At 36.6% G+C, this 25345-nt stretch overlaps 1 protein-coding gene and 1 long non-coding RNA gene across 2 annotated transcripts in view; both read right to left on the reverse strand.

Annotated features, from left to right (window-relative positions):
- Positions 1–6964: 6964 nt before the first annotated feature.
- LOC139697713 (uncharacterized) lies at positions 6965–9066 on the reverse strand. Its single transcript, XR_011702812.1, has 2 exons — positions 8784–9066; positions 6965–7546 (listed from the first exon to the last, which is right to left on the reverse strand). It is a non-coding gene; the product is annotated as an uncharacterized lncRNA (long non-coding RNA).
- Position 9067: 1 nt separating this feature from the next.
- Trpgamma (Transient receptor potential cation channel gamma) overlaps positions 9068–25345 on the reverse strand; it is a 268518-nt gene continuing 252240 nt past the window's right edge. Inside the window, exons 12-18 of the mRNA XM_071596868.1 lie at positions 24503–24629; positions 23321–23516; positions 21361–21555; positions 16092–16133; positions 11511–11697; positions 10553–10739; positions 9068–9842 (exon numbers count right to left, since the gene is read on the reverse strand). Coding sequence (XP_071452969.1) covers positions 9068–9842; positions 10553–10739; positions 11511–11697; positions 16092–16133; positions 21361–21555; positions 23321–23516; positions 24503–24629 — 1709 coding nt within the window. The remainder of the gene's footprint in view (positions 9843–10552; positions 10740–11510; positions 11698–16091; positions 16134–21360; positions 21556–23320; positions 23517–24502; positions 24630–25345) is intronic.

Raw genomic sequence — 25345 nt, forward strand, 5'->3', positions numbered from 1 at the left:
GAAAGTTAGTTCGTCTGAACCTCAGCGAGGCGGCTGCTAAGGTGTCTGTGTGCGGCCGATTCAGTGATGGTGTCCTGTTAAAATGAGCACGATTTAAGAGAAAAGTATAGCCGTGCGGAGAAAAAAATGCGGATTCTGAATTGAACCACAATTTAGTAATTATAAAGCGTAGCTTCCGATTTAAAAAGATAAAACAGGGAAGTCGGTTCACGAAATAGAGCGTAGAAGCTCTAGCAAGATTGACAAGGAAGGATTATCAGCAGACTGTAGATTAAATCATGAATGAGGAAAGAAAGCCAGATACTATTAAGGGAAAAATGGGAAAATATTTAAAAGGGATATCGAAAACTGAAAAAGAAACTATGGAAATAGTAAATGTAGAGATGATAAGGAAACCATGGATTACGGACGTGATGATTAAAAAATAGACTAGAGAAGGAAATGAAAGAATGTACAGAGTTAGGTAGAAGGAAGTACAAAGAGTTAAATAAAAAACGGAGGCTGGTAACTAATAGAGTGAAGGAAGCAAGATGACAGACAAAGTGTGAGGACATGGAAAGTTTGCAAAGGGTAGTATTGGCGTGCTATGCAGTAAAATTAAAGCCCTGTTAGGAAGTAAGAAGGGAAAATCATTGCAATAAATCTAAGATAAGTCAGAAAAAATATTATTTGAACCAGGAAAGGTCCAAGAGAGATGGAAAGAATATATAATGCAGCTGCGTGGTAAATACATTAGGCCCTCAAGATTAGACACAGAGAAATATTATTCCGTATATGAGGATAAATTAGGTCCAAGCTTACTTGATAACGAGATAGAAAGGGAATTAAGGGCATTGAAGTCAAATAAGGTCATGGAAGGCAGTCAGATTTCCTGCGGAACCACTTAAATTTTTAAGAAAAGGTGGGAGGAAGAGTTTTTATGACTTAATTCATAGCACTTAGGAGGGGCAGTTGACCAAAGAACTTCGTCAGATCAGTGTTTGCAGCTATTCCACGAAAGGAAAGACTGCAATATGTGAGGGTTACAGAACAATAAGTCTGATTCTGTGCTAAAGTGGTTCTCAGGATCATTAATAAGACGATGGAGAGTAGAGCAAATGATTACTAAGGAGATGATCAGTAAGGGAGACGAAGAAAGAGGCATGCATGATGTCATAGCAGCAATGAGGTCACTAATAAAAAGAAAACTATAATGAAATCAGGATGTATTTATTTAAGAGATATTTTGAGAGAGTGAATTGGTTAAAATTAATCAATGTATTAAAAAAATAGGAGTAGTTTGGAGGATAGGAGACTGCGACCTATCCATGACACAGAGTGCTCAGGTGCGACTGGCAGATTTGAGAGTGGGACTGGGCAGTGTTAGGTAGAGGGGTAAGACAGAAGTTTCCAATGCTGTTCAACGTATAAGTGGAGGGAATGGTTAAAGAGACATGAGAAGAACTGGGAGTAGAAATGAAAATTGGCGGAGAATTCTTAAAATCAGGTTTTCTGATGGACAAGCTTTAGTTAACCATTATTCCAAGGGCTTGCAAACATTGTCGAGTGATGAAAAACAATCAATATTTAAAGGTTCCTACTCAAGGCCATCCATTTATAAACTTACCAAAATGACTTCAGTAGTAAGGATATAAGAGGGAGAATTGCATCTGACAAGGAGGCTTTCCAAAGGAGGAAGGAATTGATGGCATGCACGTTGAGTAAGAATGTTTAGAAAAGGTTCATTAAAACATAGATACGGAGCAATGGTCAAGGAACTGGTCCATTGAAGCAGGAAGAAAGCTGTAGATTGGAGGCTGTTGAAATGTGGTGCGAAGAAGGATAGAGAAAGTGAAGTGGACAGAAAGGAAAAAAAATGAAGAAGTGCTGGTTATGGTGGGGAAGGAGATGGGATTGTTGGGAGAAATCATAAGAAGACAGTAAAGGTCAATGCTAAGCATATTGATAGGTAGTTAGATGTTTAAGGCTGTGAAGAGGTGGAGAATGTTAGACAAATGAAAAAGGGGCAGGGATAGGAAAGGGATGCAGGATGGAATGAAGGGAGGAAGGACGTATATGAATTTGAATGGAGCTAATTGTAGAATTGAATGTTGGGTTGATATTAGGAGAGACAAGAGAGTTGTTGTTTTATGGTTTGGTAACTTGTGCCATCCAAAGCGAACCTCAACTGATAGATTAACAGTAATACATAAGAACTTACTTTAATTATAGCATTATAGGGTAGCGTAATGTAACTTTGCAACAGATGACACTTGCCGTGCTTAGCAGAATCCAAGTCCCTCGTCTGTGAATCAAAACTTTTCCTCAGTTTTATTTATCATTTTTATCATTAGTTTTATTTCTAAAGTCAAATTAAACTGTAAAATATATATGAATTATTTAACTTCTATAAAGATCCATCAATTCCTGTGATTAGGTTTAATATAAGCTTACCCGTGTAACAATCATTTATAATTCATTTTTGTGCCTCATAGATAGAATGATTTAATTTTTGTGACAGCTTCAAAACTTTGCTGATCTTAAGATTTAAAATGGTTCTTCAGCATCTTTTTAGGCTTGGATCCAAGATACGAGAGGTGTATGAAAGGGAAACCACATTGAAATGTCTTAAATCATTGACTTGTTAAATGGAAACATTTCAGTTATTGAATAAATTTCAATATATTTTAGAATAAATAGTAATTTTATTTTAAATCTCATAATCCAGCTTACTCCTCCTGCAAGTAAACAACTTTTGCAACAATTGATGCCATGACTGGGAGAGGAAAAAAAATCCATGTGGCAGTGAAGGTATAACATTGTAAGGGAAATGAAAGCTGTCATTTGTTGATACCCATGCACTGACACTTGGCTCTCTGTTAGCATTCTTCTTCCTCAACAAGAAGGCACCAGTCTCACATCCCGCTTGGAGCACACACACACACTCACAGACCCTCCCAACACTTTTTACCAACTTGTGCCATGTTCTCGCAAAGAGTTTGCTTAGAAAAAACATTCACAGAACAACACACACAACTGAAGTTTTCATGACACAAAACATGTTTCATAGAATGATGCCTTAGGAATTTCATGATGGCCAGGCTCATAAAAAAAATGTCATCAGTGTTTAAAGGTCTACAAGCTTGTTTGTAATGAACAATTTATACATATTAGGTACTCTCTAATTATTTTAAAACTTCTACAGTTTTCTGAGGTGAAAACTATTTGTGACAGTAAATACTCTTAAGAGGTAAAGGGAGCCTATTGTGCTGGATAATTGAAAACACTGGCTCTGGGACGGATATCTGAAACTATTGTGGCAGTAGCTTTCTATCTTTGAAAACAAAGGCTGGCATCTCTTTCAATACACATCTTCTTAATATATACAACATTCAGCTTCCTTCATCAACAGTTTTTCTGGTCCCTCTATGCCTTTGTCACACAAAGGTTTTGTTTTATTTTGTTAGGTAGATCCACTTCAACATGTACCTTGTCCTCTTTATTAGGTTGGTATCACGTAAACATTTCTTAAGTTCTGTATTGGTCTTTTTTCCTAACATTCTTTAGCCTTTACTTGACATTAAATCCAAACTTTCCTAAGCCTTCACCAAATTTAATTGATTTTGCAACAACCTATCACCCACTTCAATACAGCCACACAATCACATGAAGACCATCCCTCAGCCAGAATAACAAAGTCTTGGTTTCAAAAAATCATAACAGCACAAACATTTGTCATTCATTAGTAATTGTGTGCAAAAAATGAATGCATTCAAAATATTTTGGTTCAGTTATATTTTACTGTAGCCTGTTTTTTTTTCACCAAGTCCTATTTCACCAGGAAGTTGATTCTAAATATTGGTCTGAGGAGGAAAATGTCCGTTACTAATTGTTTTGAAATCTTATAATGCATGTACATGCAAGATTGTGTAGTGAAAAAAGTTTTGAATGACATGGGAGAAATATGGAAATACACAAATGGAAAATGAAATATGAGTTGAAATCATGACCGCTTCAATTGTGATAAAACATAATGTGGGAACAAAAAGTTTATGCCAGCAATTAATTTATCCCTAATACTGCCAATCTATTTAACTGGTTTCCATGTACCAAAAAGAATGGGCAAAATGAATGTTCAATAATGTAAAATAAATAACTTAATTTTCCATCAATGAAAGAAAAAAATTATCATCCCTCTATTTTAAAAATGTTAAATTTTAAATGTTTTTATCAGACTGATTTTTACCAAAAATTAATTTTAAAGCACAGGGTTAACACTCAACATTTGCTGGTGATCTAAAATTAATTTATGAGTTGCATTCATATTTAGTTACATGGGCGTTGTTCTGATGTTTTCTTCAGTAAACAAAACCAACATTTAGAACAACATTTTCCCCTGGTTTTTAGTGCTCTAAGTTCCTCCATGTGGAGAAGCCTTCAGGTTGTCTTGTGTGAATTACATACAGATCCACAAACATTTTTTTGGGTGTGGGTGTAAAATGCATGTGATGTAATAATGGTACTTCAGTTTCTTAATACATGCTTGCAATAAGGCCTCAGGTATGTGTATTGGTAATGTGTTTGCAAGTTTTAACATGATATTTACAATTCATTATTAATCCTAAATCACTCTTCAGGAAGTTATACTTATATACAAAGTGGTGGAAAGATTCTCTAGTATCTAAATTACACTTAGAATTCCTTTTAGTGTCGATGTATGAATGAATTCTGTATATATTCTACAGATAGTAAAAGAGTTGAATAAAACTTTTTATGAGAATATTTTCTCACGGTTTTGTTATTCTAATGCCAATTATTAAGTTCATGAAGTGCATGGAAACAATATTAGAGATTTTAAATTTATGATCAGTAGTGATTCTGTATTGATTCAGTTAAACCCTTTTATTTAAAGTTTTTATTTAAAACATTGATTAACAAAACAGAAATTATGTTCCTGATTTTCCAAAGGGTATGCACAATATCTGTTAAAATAGATAAACTATCTAAAATTTCTTCCCTGTGGCATGAACAATGCACCCTTGTGCCAATTCTTGAAACCTATGTAATACTACAGTTAACATTCCATTTTTCTTTCAGCAAACATAAAAGATCTTTTGGACAAGAATAAATCAAAAATGAAAAATGTAAATGATATAAAATTGTGCAATAAAACCATAACCCTACTTTTAATATGAACATATGCTTGGAGACACCTTGGTTTACTTCCTAATAGCTGCATGTCTAGCTACTAATTGCCAGCAGGGGCTGATTCTGAGGAGAGGGGAGTTGGCCATTCAAAGAGACATTCCTCATCTAAAAGAAAATAATTACTTTAAAAATGCTTAATTTAGTGTGAAGGGATGTTTTTCATTTAGGAAGCTATGGTGCAAAAGAAAAGCTCCAAGATAAAGAAATATCCCTATTCATAGTGACTCACTGTGTGTGATTGTGCATTCCTGAGTTTAACCTCTTGCTGCCCCACCCCTCTCTTATCTCCCTGGCAAAGGTGGTCCCACCTGCTAAGTATATAAACTGCTGGCCATATAAAAGCTCTTATTTATAAACTGATTTTTTAATGAATATATTAACTAACATAAGCTCTTTGTAGAAACATCTAAATAATTGATTGCATTAGTGTTTTAACCAATATTAAGATACAAATAAGAACAAAATGAAAAATATAATGGATCAACTCTGATGATGTAAAGTTACCTAAATTGTTCAAATAAGATATGCACCATTTTCAGGTGAAGATAAATCAATGATGCTAGAAAGTTTTGATTACTTCAGATACATTTTCACTAGTTCAACAGAGCCCAATCATATGTTAGTTTTGACATACTAACTACATATTACTCCTCCCTTTAAATTTTTCTCTGAAAAGAGGCTGATTATAACAAAAATTTAAAATTTCTCCAAATGAATGCTAAACGATTGATTGGCTTGTATAAAAACTGGTGACAGTTGTCTCTGCTGTTACTTGAGAAGTGTCCATCAATGTCTTTAGCATGACTAATTACAAAACTTGGGTGAGAATAAAGAGATCATGGGTATTTACAATGATGATTAAGTTTTAGAAGAAAATTTCAAGTTTTTTTTAAAAATGTGTAGAGAAAGGTGTCTGTTTTGCACCACTTTAAAATGATTAAGTGCCATTTGTGTGACCATTATATACAATTAATTAGGTAAAAATTGTAAATAAGGAAAAAAATTTGGTATATTGTTTATAAGTAAGGCTTATTGTATTACTCATCGACATTTCTCTTTTACTGAAGCATTGAGTTTTCTTAACTAACCCTCTTGTGTATTTCTTCAATCAATTGCGCTGATACTGCATCAAAAAAATACATGCATAGCAAATGGTGGAATACCTTCATTAGATACTCGTCTGGTATCATAATTCAGAAAAACTAACGTCTACTCAAATGATCGTTCCTTCAGTCATTTGCAGTTGCAATTTTTATTCTCTTGTGCTGTGATACCAAGATTAGTGACTGTCATTGTAATTGCATGACACTAGGAACAGTTTGGTAAATATGCAATCATTAGCGGCTGTACCAAAGCTGGCAAGAGGAAAAAAATCCATTGAGCTCATGAGCCCATTAACTTATTAGTTATAATAAAATACACCAAGATATGTACTTCACTGGTTAAAGAAGTAAAGCAAGACGATATTGAGTGGCAAACTTAACTCAACTGAGTCTTAAACTCATTGAATTATTATCTGTTGTATTGTGAGATGTTATTCTACGATCCTTTTTCCCTAATTTAAAGAGCCTCAGGATATCAAATCCATGAGGGTATCAGGACAGCTGATCATTCAACAGATTCAATGCTTTCTTAGTAACAAGAGCATGCATATGATGAAATATATAAAAAGCCTTTGAAGCAGCCACTTGTTTCTCTTGTGGAAGGCACATCTTTGTCTTCAGAGAGCAAAAGAGGTACAGATCAAAGAAACTTCTGAATGAAATCTTTGTGCAAAAATCTTTCAACAAGGTGTATTGAAAAAACCTTTCCTCCTTCCCATTTCTATGGAATAAGGAAAGATATAATCACCTAATTCAAACAATGAGTCCCTTGCTCTGTAGTGGTATTAGTGATTATTATTATTAAAACATGATAACATGTTTAAGGGATGCACAGCATCACCCTTTAGGAATCCTCCTGTTCTGAATTTCAGCAATGTCACAACACAACTTTCATCACAACTTCAGCTTGGCTACTCTCACATTCTTGTAAGAATCCTTGTGCTGTTGACTGTAATTTCAGGATTCACTCTACTAACAGGTTCTCATCAAGTGACTCTAGAACAAGTTTTTTGGTCAATGATGCCTGCCAAAGATAATGACGCCTACAAGGTTACAGGGTTCAAAAGAGGAGAATGAGCAAGGCAGTCTCTGGTAGTTATGTGGTCCCTGCAAAACATGGGGTGAGTGGGTGTGAGTAAGTTTGAAGATGGAGAATCCTGGGGATACCATTGAGTCGACACACTTTCTTCTCATAGTGGCAGCTTGGTGTTGGTGCTTGATGGAGTAGATGACTCCCAGCAGAAATGATACCACATCTTTATGCAATGCAAGAAAAAAGGGGAAAAGTTAATTATTAATGCAGAATTCTGGACATTAAATCACATTTCAAAGTTATATCCAATTAATTGTAAATTATTTCTCATTGAAACCTTTGGAAATTTGATGATGGGAATAAATATGCTAAGTAATACTTTTCAAATACTCACTCATCCAAAAGTTGTTCCAAATTTAAAAACAAATTATAAATTTTAAATAGTACTCATGCATAACAACATTTTTATGTTGAAAATCGATTTTTTGATCATGAATTTCATTATCAAAAATTCTGTTCAAAGTCAAAATCAAAAATAAGTTCAAAATTATGGAAATATACATTTGCAATTAGGGTTAAGGGTTAGTGAGGTTCAAGTAGGAAGATTTAAATGAACATATGAATGTTCGTTCGCAGGTTTCCGCGGCGATGAGTAGGTGATTTCCACATTTTTCGGGCTGCGTCCGCGTATGTCGTTTAAATGTACAACAGTTTCGCCAGCTATCCTACTGGCGTCCTCAGGTCAAGGATGAATGTCTAACATAAACCATGCAAACACAATTTGGCCTACGAGCTATTATTTCAGTACTTCCTCATTCTTTTCTGTATGGTTTTCTTCTGTGCTAACATACAAACTAATTACAGTATATTCAACTTGAAATTCATCCAGCTTAGAGGTTCAATTTTTTCCAACATTTTTGGGCAAAATGTTTTACACTGAGGGATTGTGAAATATGTATTGAAGACTATTGTGTACCAGACTTATGTCCTGCTGCAGATCCAAGTTTAAAATTGAAATGTCAAACTTGGAGGGCATACACAAAAGCAGGCGGAACAGTTTACCTAATGTTTAGATTGGGGACTTTTGTGGTGAGGATGTGGACAATAATGAAAAAGACAACATGCATAAATCAAAAGGAAAACGAATGAAGCAATAGGCATGGTGGGAGATGAGAGGGAGTTGTTGGGAGAAATTCAAAAGAGGAAAGAGGGGTTTAGGGACATTTTCATTGGAAATAAAGTGTTGAAGACATAGATGGAGAGGAGAGTCATAGGCCAGAAAGCTAAGGGAAAGAAAAGATCAAGGCATATTGGACTGCAAGAAGGTAAGTACGAGATACATGCAGAATTGCAGATGAGACAATTTAGTATGGGGTGTTAGGTTATGCTATATTATAGGAGTGTATCGACGGTTAGTGTGTATGCTCATCCAAAACGGACTTGTATATAATAATAATTACCAGCCATCGTGCAGAGACGCTTCCATCCGTCGCAACAGCATTCCAACATCAACACGCGGCTGCTCCGCCTTCACGCCAGACATCTTCCCATGACCATTCCAGAAAAAAATGCAAACGATGAAGGAGGAGAATTGAGAAACGACGACGTCACCCAGGAAGCCAGGCGGACCGAAGAAGGCGACGAAACGCGACAATCCCGCGGGGGCGATCGGTGAACCTTCCCCGCGAGCGACGACCTCGGGCACACCGGAAGCGAGAGGGTCACAGCCACCGCGCTATGGGGGTCACAGCCACCCCGCCGACATCCTATATCCCCCAACGGGCTGGACCCCCGGGATGTTCGGCTGCACCACTGTCCCGTTGCGCGACTTGGGCAGGGCCATCGCCCCCGCACCCTCCGCCCCGAACGACTGCTGTCCCCCGTCCTCGCACGGGGACGGACCGGCGGCGGCCACCGCGGAGGTGGGCGATGGGGAGGCCTGCTGGCCCGGTGGTGGGACCGGCGGCGGGGGGTGGAGCGTATCTTCCTCCGACCTCTTCCCATGAGTCCCGCTGAGCCGCCTTCGGGCTTGGATGGCCGGCACACCCTCCGGCAGCTCTGCCGTCCTCGTCGGAACGCTCGAGGCCCTCTGGAGGTTCACGCCGCCGGATCCTCCCTCGCCCCGGCCCACAGCGGCCTCCGCAGAACTCTGCCTCTCCCCCCGAAACCGGAGGCGGACAGGGTGAGCAAAGGCCGAGAAAGAGAAGGTCTTACCGCCCCCCTCCTTGCCACCACCCCGCTTGCGGAAGTAGTGGTGCTTGAGCCGGAGGGTGGCCACTTTGCCTCGGGCGGGCCCCGCGGGTTCCTCCGACTCGGAGGAGGATGAGCGGCCGTCCTCTCCACCTTCCCTTCCACACTCTTCCTCCTCCTCCTCCGTCGGCAGCGTCCTGGGCGTTTGGATTCTCCGGGGTGGGCTGCTGCACACAGAGTCCTCCGAGCGGCTGCGTCCCACCAGCCTCCGCACCCTCCCACTCCCCTTTGCCGCCTCGATGATGGTCCCCCAGCGTCTCTTTGACCGCCTGGAGCCCCTGAGTGCAGGAGTTGACTTAAACTCTCCATCCTCAGAATATTTTTCTCCTCTTTCCATGGGCATTATAAATCAAACATAGTAATTGGGATGATTTACCAGGGCTGTGATACGAGAGCAACATAACATTTGGACGGCAGAGTAAAACACAAAATAAAATAGAAAATACATGAAAGGACAAACATCGTAGATTATTTGAGCTTTCGGCCTTCTCTGAGGTCCTCTTCAGGTCTGACACTGAGTCTGACCTGAAGGAGGCCTCTGAGAAGGCCGAAAGCTCAAATAATCTACAATGTTCTGTCGTGCCGTCCAACTATTATATATATATATATATATATATACATATATATATATATATATATATATATATATATATATATATATATATATATATATTTACTCATTATTTATTTTATTTATCTACCTTTAATCTTATTATTATATATATCATTAACCATTGGCGTATCCATGGTAGTGGGAATCATTTTCTATCCTTGAGTTAAAATAATATCTTGGGACGGTTGCGAGTGATTAATACGTGCCAATATTGACCCAGAGGGAATGAATCATTTACGTTCAAGGCGTCATTCTCATGAAAAGGGAGATAAGGATGTTTAATATACTCCTCAAGGTTTAGCTCAAACTTTGGATGGGCCATTGGTATTGATTTAGTTTCTTGAAAATTAATGAACGCGCTCCTGCCTTCGGCTCTCTTCCTCTTCAAGGGCAGCTACCAGCGCCGCAGCAGACGCCGCCGTCGGAGGGCTCGGGAACTGCGAATCGTGTGTTGCGTCCGCCAGGGCATTGTTGGATGCTCCCGGAGGCGGTGCGATGTTGAAACCTTTCATCAACCTTCTTTCCTTCTGTCTATTCTTCTTCCCACCGGCACCTACGTCGGAAGATGGACATTGTTGAAGAGTTGCTAAAGCATCAACGATATATATATATATATATATATATATATATATATATATATATATAATATACACACCGCTCTCCGGCGGTATCGAAATATTTCGCACAGACTCTGTGTGAAAACAGTATCCAGATACAACTTTTTGGACTCCTTAGATAATTGAGGGCTTACACTTTATATGATCTTAAACACTCATTCTTTATCCTTCCTCCAATTTGATCTTATAGTATTCAACCTTGTTTGAAGAATTGAATAAAATATATTTGGAAAAGAATAAATGAGAGCTCGAGGAAAGACATTGGAATACTTAAGCCGTAGAAGAGATTTTATTTTATGGTACAAGATGCTCTGAGATAAAACTATTGCTGAAACTAAGGATGAAACAAATTTGGACTGCTTTATTCATCTTATTAGATAATGAATTTATGATACTCAATGCATATCAATTTTCATAGTGGAGGAAGGTTAAATCTCAGCTTTGCATGGCGGAGACATCAATCAACAATTGAGAAATAAAGACCCGATTGTAATACGCAATAATAGATGCAGCGCCTGGATGCAAATGCCTGGATGTACACGGTCTAAACGAGAATGACGAACTAGATCACTTGTGAATCAGGTCCAGGTAACAGTAAATTGCAACAAAATTAATGCACACTTAGGGGATGACTCCGTTAAACATTACTGTGGCGGCATCTCTCACAGTTTCTTGCAATTTTATCACATATGAAGATAAATACTCACCCTGTCCACCATGTCCGGCTGCCGTGGAAGTGTTCATTCCCGAGTTCTTAAGGATTTCGATGAGCTCACAGCGGAAGGCGGATATGTCCTGCTTGATTTCGTTCACGTCGTCTTCCGTGACGCCTTGGCTCTCCGCTTTCCGCTGCTCAACCGTGACGTATCGCCGGACCAAGTTGCGCATAATGCTCTGAGAGTGTGCATGTGTGTGTATGTGAGTTTTTGAAATGCGTCACCGTCGGAGTAAACGGAGGAGAGTGGAGGAAGAAAGACAAAAAAGAGAAAGGAAGTAAGTAGATTTATGTGGTCGTGCCACCATTTTCGTGGGGAGGAGAGTTAGGCGTCCAGCTTAAGAAAAGCACGCTGTCACTTTGTGTGAGACGTGCAGGCTTTCCAAGCGATACCTTGAAATTTGGCCAGTGAGATTATTTTATTAGTCATTTAAAAGTCAAAGTTCAATATTCCTTGTTTGAGATTTAACTATGTGCAGCCTATTGGGAAAAAAGCGTGCAATTTAAGGAGGTTTTTTTTTTAATTTTTGATTTAGCTCATTTTATGCCTAAATACAAACTTTGCTAGGATGAATAAGCTGATAAAATCCATTAATGATTTATTCATAAATTATGCTCAAGTTTACTGTTACTGCAGACAAAACTAGTATAGTTTAATCAGATTTGGATTAAATTAAATTTAAAAAGCCCGAATTTCAGCCATGCATAATTTATTTAGTGTTTCTCACTCTCAAATAATTTGAAATTAAATATTATTTGGAAAGACATGAATGTGGCGTCTAGGATTATATCGATTAAAGATGAAATGAAATAATTTTTACCTCAGAATGATTTCAGTGCTAATATAAATTTATGAAATAAATTAAGAATATTTCCCCTCAAAGTTTCTAATACAGCACGAATAATTTAAAATATCAAAAAATTACGACTATGAGTGCATTCATAGACATGCAAAGCTGAGCATTGAAATACATATCTAAATTTCTACTTTTACTTAGCAAGGAGTTGCATATGCAGAAGCTTATTTGCTATAAGGCGAAAATAACGTTATCATATCAAGCACAATTTAGCACACCACTACTGTATAAAGCAATCGCTACTTTACTCTAGATACAAAAGGTTTGCTAATGAATTGCTTTGAAATAGAACTCACAAATAGTTACTTCAGGCATATACTCGGCAAGGGATCTTTATATTCACAAAAGATTTGCGTGAAACATAATTATCCCAGCATGGCTAAATCGTTTCTAGACAACATGAATAAATGAACATAATTTTAGCATTATTTTGCTCTAAAGTGCGTCTGGACCAAGATTTTTAAAATAAATATTTAATAGCAAAATATCCAAGTATTAATTAAAGTCTAAAATTCTCAAGTTGAAAAAAATAACTTTCTTATTAAAGATAATACTACCGTTTTGAAATCTCCAGAAGACCAGTAGTACAGGTATGCAAAGTTACCTAACACAAATACTCCTCATGAAGATTACCTCGTGGAAATATGACGGCTATCTTTCCCATCAGTTCACTGAAAGTTAATTGACAAGGACGGGCGTACCTTATACTAATGCCAATAACTTATAAAATCTTTTTGGATGATGTCAATCTTTTTTCTTTGCATACACAAAACGATGAAACTGTTTTTTACCTGCACGCATAAGTAACATCAGCTCATTTTCACTGAAAATAAGTATGAAACGCGCGAAATAAAATGCTCACCAGCAATTCTCCTATTGCTTATAAAATGATGGTGGTAGATCATGAAAAACGCCGGTAGCTAAATTCCGCTGTGTGAGTAAATAGGTGAAAAATTGTAAAGATAATTTTTCTGTACCTGAAAACCTTGGGACAACAGCTAAGTGCATTATGAAGTTCGCAAAAATACTCTACATTCATACTGCATGAAAAATATTGATCCCAATCTATGATCCAAATATTTGCAATGAAAGAGGGAAAACTTTTGATCAATGGATACCTTAACTTTTACTCGAAATAATTAAAATACAACAAATAACTAATTTATGAAAAACCGATCGCAAAATTATGATGTTTCATACGTATTAATAAAATGATAGGTCAACTGATCCATCTATACTGAACTAACGGACAAATGATGTCGACATACACTCATTAATGCGTTGAGAAATAAGGACTATTTCCCTGGAGTGCGAAAATGTGACTTGAAATAAATTTTGTATTTATGCAATTTTTTGAGAGTTTTTGAATTATGATGCGACTACACACCTAGAATTTCTAACTAATCGCGTAATTTAAGTTTGTAAGAAAGTCAATGGTAAATAACTAAGTAATTGATCGATGAGGATTTATTTATAGGCGTCTTCGCAATTAGAATTGCTATCTCTCTAGAATTTTACACGCGCTAAGCACGCATGCATAGGAAGCGCGTATTATTTTCCGGTGTTACCAGCCATTTTACGTGGAATTCTCCAGCCACGACGAGATTCACAGGGATTTGGCGTGATGGGATAGAATTGGGGGCGGTGGAAAAAGGCTGGATTTTGCGACACCCGATTCATGGATGCTTTCGTTTCTTATCTCGTAACCTTTCTCCCTATTTAGCTTTTCATTGAACGCTCCAGACTTGTGAGAACACCTCTGGCAAAGTCCTGGGTGGAATGGTGGCACCCCTAAGCTTGAAGAGCGAAATAATTGTGTTTATCAGTTTCGGTGGCGCTGACGATGAACAGGGACACTGGAAGCGCTTTTTAAGTGCTACTACGCAAGACCTCTTGCAAACCCGGCCGGAGAGCAATCGACGGGGTGGGTGAAGCGGTAAGACGAGACGGAAATCACGCAGGACCACGGAACGACGTGACCGAGACGGACGGGCCGGGATCTGAGTCGGAGGGGAGCTGGATGCAGGACGTGAAGTTCCCCATTAGGGGAGAAAAAGGAGGCACTTTCTACTTGCTCCATTTACCGTTCGATAATGTGACCATTTGCGGAGTTGGCAAGGAACACGTTCAAGTTAATGAAAATAAAAACAATGAGCACGAATAAAAATAGATCGGCGGTGTAAACTTCTGACCTAAACTTTGCGCTTCAAAGTGTGAAACATGGCATGCGATCAAATAAGAGGTGTGAAGGAAACCCGAAATATTTGATAATTATAATGAAACGTTTCTTCACGTCTCGCCTCGATGCGAACGACTAATTTAAAGATAATGGATGCAGATCGAACGAAGGTTAAAACGAAGAAGTTTGTATAAAAACTAAAATATCAATTTAATTGCAAAATTGCAACTTTTACCGCCGCTATATTAACCTAGATTTTTATTTACATTTGGATTTGACGGGAAAAATAAAGAATTAAATTTTTTCTTTAATTTCTACGCATCTTATTGAATTTAGTCCCATTGCAGACGATATGGAGGTGACTCTTTAACTAGTACTAATTGTAGCAGTATGATATTTTTATCACAAAAGATCCTACCCATTAAAAATTGATGCATCGACAGTTAAACCATATAGCTGTCTAATATCTAGCTAAACCATATTGGTTGTCAATTTGTTTTCATTTTTGGGACTAAGATGGCATATTTTATTTAGTAGCATCACTTAGGAACGATGATTATTGAAAAAATACAACTGTATCCATTTTCCATTTTTGCATACATTTTCTGTTTTCATTATTTTCTATTGCTAATTTAACTTCCAAAATTCAAAATTTTTTTATATATTTGATTTGGAATTTTCCATTTACACAGCCTGCGATCTCTTTATATACTCAAAATAGGGGAATTGTTTCGCAAATATGCAAAGGATATATTACGTCCCATTACCATCAAAATAATTTACCCTCAAAAGGTCCTTTCGGCAACCAAAGCTGCAGTTTTTAAGAACTATCCCTATCACTGAAAATCTAGCAGAATGACACATTAATCGGTGTTTTCATTGGGAGTGTAATAATAAAAGTTTTTTAATATTCATAAATGCGGTTTTGATAAAATAAATTATTTCTTTTCTCTAATTCTATCTAAATTTACAATTGGACAAGGAAATCGTCGTCTTTGTCCGATAAAAGACATAATAAAACTCGTTAGAAATTTTTTCGCTCCTATAAATAATTTTTTTTCTTTAATCCGTATCATACGCCTCTTTATTACTAAGAAATGATGCACGTACATACATACAGAACTTGATCATTTTATCAAATTTGAATTTGATATTGTAGGAACTCATCTTATTTTTAAAATGTCCTGTGAATTTCTGATCATCGGAAATAAGTAACAGGTAGACACCTGGGCAATTATTTGTGTCGAGTAGAAAAATGTATTGATTCTTAAGTCATTTGTAAAATTAAAATTTTCCTTTACCTGAAAGGTAGAGGATGGTAGACGGCTTCTACACCACGGCATATAAATAAACATTACTAATTTACGCCCTCAAATATAAAATCTTGATTATCGTGGCTTTAAATGTGGCGCATGAATTTAAATCGATAATAATTGAGAAATTATAAATTTCCTTCGGCTGTAAGAGATGAATTATTTTTTTGGCATCTGATTCACTTGATGTTATGAATTCGAAAATGGCGCCCATGCTTACTCACCTGATACCGGAAGTCCCTCTCGCTGGCTTGTTTCACCTTCCGCTGGAAGAGAGCAGAGATCGGAGTGCGTTTAATAGCGCAGAGAAGGGGGTTTTCCGCCATATAATCAAACCCCCCTTCGTTTGAAAACCACCTCCCACTAATTTCCCAACATCTATGCAAAAATTTCACCGGGTTAATTCCCTCTCATTCATATAACAAATAAATAGCTCAACATATTTTTATTTGAATCATATTTAGAGCTTTTATGATTTCTAAATTCTTCATTGCGTAGAATGTTTAATTTCACGCTAAAGATGTTTTCAGTCATTAATTATTGGCTTGCCAGTTAATCATGTAATGCTACGTATCTAAAACGATCAGTTCCCAGATATATTACTTAAATACTTGAAATACTCAAAATTACAGAGATCAATTAGAGGTTGGGGTTTATGATGGAGTAGATTTCTTCTCGCACTGGTACAGAGCCTTAGTGACGCGAGAAAGGGAGCGACTAATTTTCCGCATGAAACTAATCGACCTTTATATACTTTCCTAAGAATAGAATAGCCATTAAAGTCACTCAAATATAAATAGCAAGATAATCTGCGCGTAATCAGCCCACTGCTCTAATCAAACGGCCACGTAATTTATAAATTTTATTACCCTCTTAGAGCTTAATTCTTACCAAAAAAATTGCCATTGGAAGCTATTTCTATGACAAGGGATCCCCTTGAGTGATAATGTACTCTTTATTATCGTAATGGAAAAGGCAAACTAGTTGCATGTTTAACAGGCCATCTGTTATCTACAAATAAGTAAAATCCAATAAGGCTGAATGGATTGTTTTAAGTCAAGACATTAAAAAAAAATACCCGTGAATAACAGCAACACGCACAACACACTTGTAATACGTGCAGTATAATATATATTTAGCAGGCGCCAAATAGGCTAAATATTTGTCAGGTTACTTTGTGCGTGCACAAATAGTGATCATTATTCACTAAAAGTTAATAAATATTTATTAGGTATCCTTTTTCGTTCACAACGAAGCTAGTTTAGGGCCCTATATTTAATTATGGATGTTATCTATGAGATGACTGGCCAGCCAATAATTGCTTACAACGTCAATTATGAAGAATATAACCGTCGTATCGTATTACATGAAACGAGTAATTACACACATTTTACATATTCAATGGACATTTTAGAATGATTAGGCATATTTTGGAAAAGATTTACCCACAAGAGCGTAATATTTAAAATGTAATGAAGAATTGAATCGAAATTAACTGTCGCTTAATCATTATCCTTAATCGCTGATCCTTATGGCTTTCAATGTTCCAGTAAAGTTCCTAATAGTGCTGAATTTAGATTTCCATTTTCGATTTCTCTCAACTTCACTTCCGTTTTTTAATTTCCCCTCTTGAAGAAATGGAGGCAACGAAGATAGGCCTTTACAGGACATCAGGGTATTAAGTTTTAGCGGGGTTTTTCAGTGTACCATCCATTTATATTCCAGCGGAAAGGTGTGACCGGAATCGTATAATAGTTGGCCAGCAAAGAATCTCCGGGTGACATAGCCTGGAAGAGAATGGAACATCGACGATGCTGGGTGAGGATGGAACAGAAAGATCGGATGGTTCTCCTCTAGAGAAAGGGACGAAATAGGAGAGACGCAATACGCGGACGTTGGTAGACGTATCACAGGACGCTGTACTCTCTCATATCATATTAAATTACGAGTATAACGGAATGATCCAGTCGAACCGAAAAATCTAAATGAAACATTCACGTGATTTGATTACACAGTACTAAGAGCTATTTAATTTACAGGACCAGTATTTCGTGCAACATTTATATATATAATCTCCTTAACTCTACCAGAATTATCACACTTAAGATTAATGGGCTAAGATTCACACTAAACAAACATTGTCTATCATATTCATGAGACAAGGGCTCCAATGCACTAGAGATGTATCCTTGGATATGCACTAGATCAGGGATCTATCTGGATTCTCTTAGAGGAAATCTCGAACACAAAATCTCGAATCACAAAAAATTTGATATACTTAGGGTTCTTTTCACAGTACGCTGCTATTTTTGAGGACAGGAATTAATCACATATGGGGAAATGTTTTATAGAGAAATGCAGTAGAACCAAGTGAACCACTATGACAGCACTTTTGACTAAAACTAAACCACAATAATGTGTTCGTAGCCTTTATCAACGATTCTTATGCAAAAGAGGTTCTAATGGGTTGATGTCTTAAAGAGAGCCACATTGTATTGTATTCAACTCTAAGGAAACCCTTTAGCTCACATACTTTCATCTTATTACGTGCACTGTGATATGTCATGCTTTTAAGTTAATAAAAAAGTTATAATCCCTTCCAGAGTTCCAATTATCCAGGCTCATCCAATTCAAATGGCAGAAGTAGTTATGAAAGCCCCATTCTCGGTGAATGATTTGAACTTACATGGTTCATACACGTCTGCAGAAGTATTTGCAATAAGTTATGGTGATATTGGGGAGGTTGTGGGTTAAATGCCTAAGGAAATTGAAAAACATTTGAAATGCTTCATTGGACGAATGTTATTCACCTTGGACTCTCAATAATACGCTGCAGGCAAAAATAACGAAAGCGCTAGCTATTATATTTTGATCACGTTTGAAGGTTATTTTTTATATTAACCCATTTAACTTTTTTCATATTACAATGCATCAATTTCAGAGTGTAGAGAAATTTTGGTCAAGGCAAATGATTTTTAGATTCTAAAATGGTTGCATTGTAATGAAAATTTAGCTAATGACTCCCTTAAATGTTACTGTCACTGTATATCCCGAAGTTTCTTGGAAGTTATCTCCGAATTATTTAAGTATAATTATTGGTATAGGTATAACTTGAAATCAATTTCACGTTACCTGAAAGAAACTGTTTTCAGATTTAAAATTCAAATTAAGTATCGTCAAGGAATATTTATGAGTTCAATAAGATCCAACAGGAACATATTATTTTATGCTGATCACATAGAAAAAGTAATGCACTCAAATTTTTGTGACATAATTTAAGACTTTTTTTCCCGGAACGGTCTCTTTTGAGAATGAATTTCAAGTGGGATGCATTAATCCTCAATAAAATATCCAAAGAAAATTTAAATTTTGCCCGAGAATGTTTATTTTATTCTGTAAAATTGTGGTATTTGGATTGCACAAATGTTTAAATCCGTTCAAGAGATGTAAATATAACATAAAATTACGGTGTATGAGTCTGAATTGAATACTTATAAATAAGTCCTTACATTTCAAAGTATGTGAAAATAATAACTATAAAAACTTTACTGATTTTGCCGAAAATTTCTAGAATTATATGTTGCCATTTTAAGTTCCTCCATTTACTTTGGCAATAACATCGCTCACTCATAATTTTCGTGCATCATTAATTGCTTATTTTCATGTAGCACTTTCAATACTACGTACTTTCTAAAGTGGTATACCTCTAACTCGCATTCAGTGATGGTTTCATAAAAATCGTGCAAAACATGAATTTTTGACGGCTAAGACAGAAAAAATGGAAACTGTTTTCGTAGAAAGAGATATACATGAAAAATACAGAGTTTCAGGCAATATAGAGAAAGGACATGTGCATGGGAGATTGAAAATTAACTCATATTTTCCACCAACATTTGTAATAAACCAAACATTCATCATGGAGCATCATATCATTGGAAAATCACTTAGTGTTCGACAACGGCGGTGAAGTTACAAACGTTACATTATATACAAAAGGATATGCTGCGGTGCTTGAGAAATTTTATTAATCAATGCGAAATAGTATTAATACGATCTGTTGAGTACATTTCTTACTTCTCAATTTTAATCTGTTGTCGAAATTCTAAGATTTTCATGTACTAAACGAAATATCCTCGGAAAACATGATGGTCATTTTAAAAGTCATAGATCGTATGCTGAGAATGTTCAAGAGATTTTTTCCATCTAAGGCTTTATCACTTGAAATTTGAGTTGGGGTTGAAATATAAAAACTTTAGAGAAAGACTGATAACATGATGAGAGAAATGGTATCATAAACTCTTATTTGACCAACTAGGTCCACCCGGTACTTCTGTAATTGTATTGCAGTCCCTCAAAATATTTACAGCCAGAAATTCTCTTCTATGTTCTCATTTTTTCTGCAAATTTCATCTTTTGCAACAGTTCCTCGTCTCATTGATAAGTATCAAAACTGTATGTTTTTAATAATGCCATGCTATCTCAAGATTTTGCTCAAATTCACACACGATTGATCCATGGGAATTACACTTAATTTTGAAAAAGGTTTCATGTTACAAATGTACGAGAGGGAATCGCACTTCAAGCGTGCATAAAGAAGCAATTGAATGCTTTCAAAATTTTGAATTCTCCAATGTTTATTCGTTTTCAATCTCCCATTTCGAATAAACAGAAATTAAGTAATGGAATGTGCAAGGTACATGGTGCTTCTATAAAAAGTGTAAAAACATTTGTTGTTGGTTGCACTGCCTCACAGTATTCCTCTTTGTGTCTTTCGTGTGCAGTGAAAAAAAAGCGATAGAGATGAACTTGAGGGAGAGGCCATAATTTCAAGCGAGAAGGTATTTCTTCACGCGTGTTTACGAATTTGAATATGATTTTTACGATATCATCAAAATGGATTCATTGGATTCATTTCAATATTTCGTCGCTCATAACTATAAAAATATCTTAATAAAAAAACTAACGGATTGTATGCGTGGTATATTGTGTCCCTACAAAGGAACAATAAAATGCAAAACCCTATTCTCTCATCTTAAAAATTTTGTGACTTTTATATTTCGCGAGGAATAAAATTAAACGAGGACAACGCCTCATTATTTAAAAGGCAGTGCACCGAATGTCATTTGAATCAAAAACCGATGTGTTCTTTCAAATTACTCGCAATCTGTCGTTTTCAATCTCCCAAATCAGAAACATGTGAAGGGGATATTACCGGAATGTGCAAGATACGAAGTGCTCCCAGAGTGGTGGGTGGGGTATCAATTTTCTCTTTCGTGCCCTCATCTCCCTTTTTTTCCACGTTCCGTGAAAACGGCACTAAAAAAAATGGACATGAGGATGAGTTGGGTCATGGCATAAGTGTGTGTTTGGTAAAAACGGTGCTCTCTTTTTTGATCGAAAAAAAAGAAACTAAAGAATTTAAGGAAGGAAGAGGGAGGAAAAGGGAGGAAAGGACAAATTTACCCTTCTCGTCCTCATGGGAACGCATCTCACCCGAATGGTTCTCATGTGCTCCTTCTTGGCGGAGCGGGAGTGGCCGCAGAGTCGACGGTGAAGCCACCGGGCGAAGTGCCATGCACTCTTCGGGGTGGGGATGACGTTGAAGGGCGGCGGGACGGTGCCACCCTCCTCGAAGTAACTGATCCACAGCTTACTCCGGGCGAACTTCCACTCCGTGTCGGCGCGTTCCTGCGGAGGATAGGGTGGGGAGATATTTCGCGTAGGACGGGGGACGGGAGGAAAAGAGGGTGGGCGTGGAATGGTGGAAACATTGTAATTTATCAAGTCGAATGTGATGGTACTTTGTAACCTTTACTGAGATATCCAGCAAAATTTGATTCTAAATCAAATGTTATATTTAACTTCATTCATAGTTCAATCACTCCAGAGCCCCCTGCATTCATTCGCAGTTTAGTTCCAGTTAAAAATTTAAGATAAATACGGAGAAGGTGATTATTCAATCGTATCGATTTGATAAATTAAATCTAATTATTACTTATAGGATGAAAATGAAATTCACACGCCTATAATTAGGAAGATTAAAGTGATCAAAATTTTTAATGAGATTATTTCTAGGTAGATTGGAGCAAAAGTGTTATTTTTTATCAATCAATGATTGCCAATGCCGACGAAATTGAAGATAATATTTTAAAAAATTATTCTCTTAGTGGGAATGGAATTATCCCCATATTTTGGCAAATTTTCACTTTGACTAAATGAATATATTTTAATAAAGTTTTCGTTGCGTTAAGTTGAAAAATTTTTTAAAGCTCTTATTAAGTAGTCATAATGACAGAGAGAGAGGGAGAGAGAGAAAAGCAAAATAAAAGTTAAAGAAGAAGTGTTCACAATCACTAAAAGTAATGGAGAGATAAATAGAGAGAGAAGCACTCTATTCTATCAATATACAATCACTAAATGCTAAAGTGGCCACTCTTACAACCATTCAAAATCTAAGGGCTTTAACGGAAGAACAAAGTGAAGATTTAGACGATCAATAAAAGAAGTGAAATGATATCATCTTCTACTGAGTTGAAGGCTGTAATTGACCCGCAGGTTGGAAGTATTTTTAATTTCCCAGCTCTTAGTTACGTGTTCAAAATCCAAAATAATCATTTTGTTTGTAATCAATAAACAATTAAGCGTTTAGAGAAGATATACAATTGGGTGCATGTATTCCATCTTGAATTCAATACTGTGTGAGCAAGTAGTAACGAGAATCATGAGGTTACTGCGAAGGGCCCATGTACCGTTGTCCAACATGTATTATCAATGGAAACAACATCTGCGAAGTGATCTCGTCAAATTTGGCATACATATGATGAATTTGATTGAAAATCCAGAAAAATTTAAAAATAAATGCCGAAAATAATGTTTTCCCCGGCAAATTATATGGAATTTTCTTAGTAACAATGAAATAATGATTAAGATTGATTTTCAATTTCATTTCTCTAACTTGTATCGATAGTTTCCATGAATAAGTAAGAGTGAACAATGCTGTAGAATGGGTAGAATATTTGCACACGCTTTCGCTGCGATAACCGAATATTGAAAAGTAGGAACTACGTCCAGCGGAGTCAAACGCTGAGAAACGCCAATAAACATTTCTGCCCGATTTCGTCATTGAAAACAAAAACTCTGGAAAATACATTACAGTATTTCCTTGTCTAAGCACATGGCAATTTAGCAATGTATGCCAAAAGGAATTTTTAAATTCCAACCACATCAATAATTATGTAATAATATTCCAATGTGAAATATTAGAATAGAAAATAAATATTTCCGGATTCAGCGAAGGAAATATTTTCAGAGACGAAAGCGGAGAGTTGTATTCTTTTAATTTTAATTGTATCGTCATGCACCCAATCGTAATGAGCGCATTCCGCAGCATCGCTACTCTTCATCTAGCGTGGCAAACAAAATGGATTGGATTTGCCTCCCTAACCCCACTCACGGAGATGAGTTGATAGGAGTGATTCATCATGGCGATTAAGAGGTTGAGCAAAACCACGATGTTGATGACGGAGTAGGTGCCGAACATGAGCATTCCCCAGAAACGCGTGAAGCTCTTGATGCCGGCGAGTTCGAAGTTATCCAAGTCCACTAGGCCAAACACCGCCCAGAAGAGCGTCTGCGTCGTCTCGAACAGGCTGTGGATGAAAAATGATTTCAAAAGTTCAGAACTTGGCCAGTACCTATTTAGACTGAGAAAATTCAAGTTATTTATACTAGATTACCGCAGAAGAAGAGAACTCCTAAACACATACATTTTACAGCGAATCATGCAATCTCATACTACGGATCCGCTAGAAAAATAATGGGTAATTGACTAGACTGTAAAGGTAGAGTTCGCCAATTTAAATTCCCTTCAAAATTCCCAGCGTTTGTATAATTCATATAATTTTAATCTTCCATGGTAAAGATTTTAAATTTATCAATCACAAATTCGTACAAAATGACAACATTTATCATTATTGTTATCGATAATCTACCGCTTGAGGTACGATTTTGGATACACACAGGCTGCCAAACGGCTCATCTCTCCCACTTATAATATATGTCCTGGTATTGAACATATTTTATTATATGATATAAAATATATTCAGCACGAAAAATTCATCCGAGTGACTTCTAAGTTCAAATATCAATTTTTTATAGCGTGAGAGAGAAGTCAACGTAATGGTGAAGAGAAAATAGCTTAATGTTCAATTAAACTAGAATGGATTTAGGAAATATATTATACACATTTACGTAGCGATGGAGTTAACTGAGGAGAGGTACGCGGGATGTAGGCAGTGAAATAATAGACATTTAGACAATATAAAGCGAGGCATTAGTTGAAATAGAAGAAATGAAGGGAAAATTATAAGGTAACATAAGGGAGCTCTCGTGACACCAAGTAAATAGTCGGAAGCACCGTCCAAAATACAGATAGGAAGAGGTCCTTGACAAAATAATTTGCAAAATATAGAAAAAAAGCAGTTTAAAGATAATGAACTGCATTGATTTAATTTGGAAAAATTGTTCAACCATAAAAAGAAACAGACTAATATCTGCTTTTTGTTAATGATCCGAAATCAATGAGTTATAAGAAGCTGCCTATTGAATGAAGGCCAATCCGATGCGTGTTACTCACTTGGCAAACCGCCTCCAGACGACGCAGGCGTCCGGATCGTTGGGGGCCTTCTGGTCGAATGACGTCGTGGCGTTCGGACACCTTTGCTTTTCCATGTCGGCGTAGTACCAGAGCAATTGGTTGAGACCTGCGGGGATAAAATGAAATGAAACTTTGATTATTTCCTTAGGGCTCTCTTAATTTATGTTCAAAATCAAACGGATAATACTACTGATTTTGATCAAAATTAACCGGGAGTGGTGTGTTTTCAAAAACTTAGAAATACTCTCATTTTTTGTGCCACCTGATATCGAAGCAGGAGGTTCGAGGCTTGGATTTAATTTTTTTTTGAAAAGCACGAAAAAAAATTTTTTTCAATGCCGGTATTGCTTAAATTCTTAGCTGTAAGTGGTGATTATTACCCTCTTGAACTGTCTATGTTTTTCTTTCAGTTATTTTTGCTCACTTTAGCAAAAATAGAACCTTACAGATAAAACTAAACCAGATAATTTGGATGAAGTTTGCATTATGACTGGTACTCGAACGATATTTGTCGGTAAACAGAAGATAAAAATGTGTGAAACTCTCATTGTTTTGCAAATTAAATTATCTCAAGATACGAACAAACTCAGCGCTACAGAGAATTCGAATAACTTGCCAAATCATACCCAAATCTTCCGGCGGAATCAATTTAATCATAAATTCGGTATCATGCAACGTAGATTCATAAATTTTATGATATTTTTCTAGTAAAATAATTTACAGGATATTTGATTATTGGTAAGACTTTGACTTAAAAATGATACAGAAATTCATTTGGAACAGCAGCATAAATTGTGGCATGCAATCGACGTCAGATAATCT

This window comes from Hetaerina americana, unplaced genomic scaffold, assembly GCF_022747635.1.
Source record: "Hetaerina americana unplaced genomic scaffold, ioHetAmer1.1.p SCAF_8, whole genome shotgun sequence".
In the NCBI taxonomy this organism is placed as follows: Eukaryota; Metazoa; Arthropoda; class Insecta; order Odonata; family Calopterygidae; genus Hetaerina; species Hetaerina americana.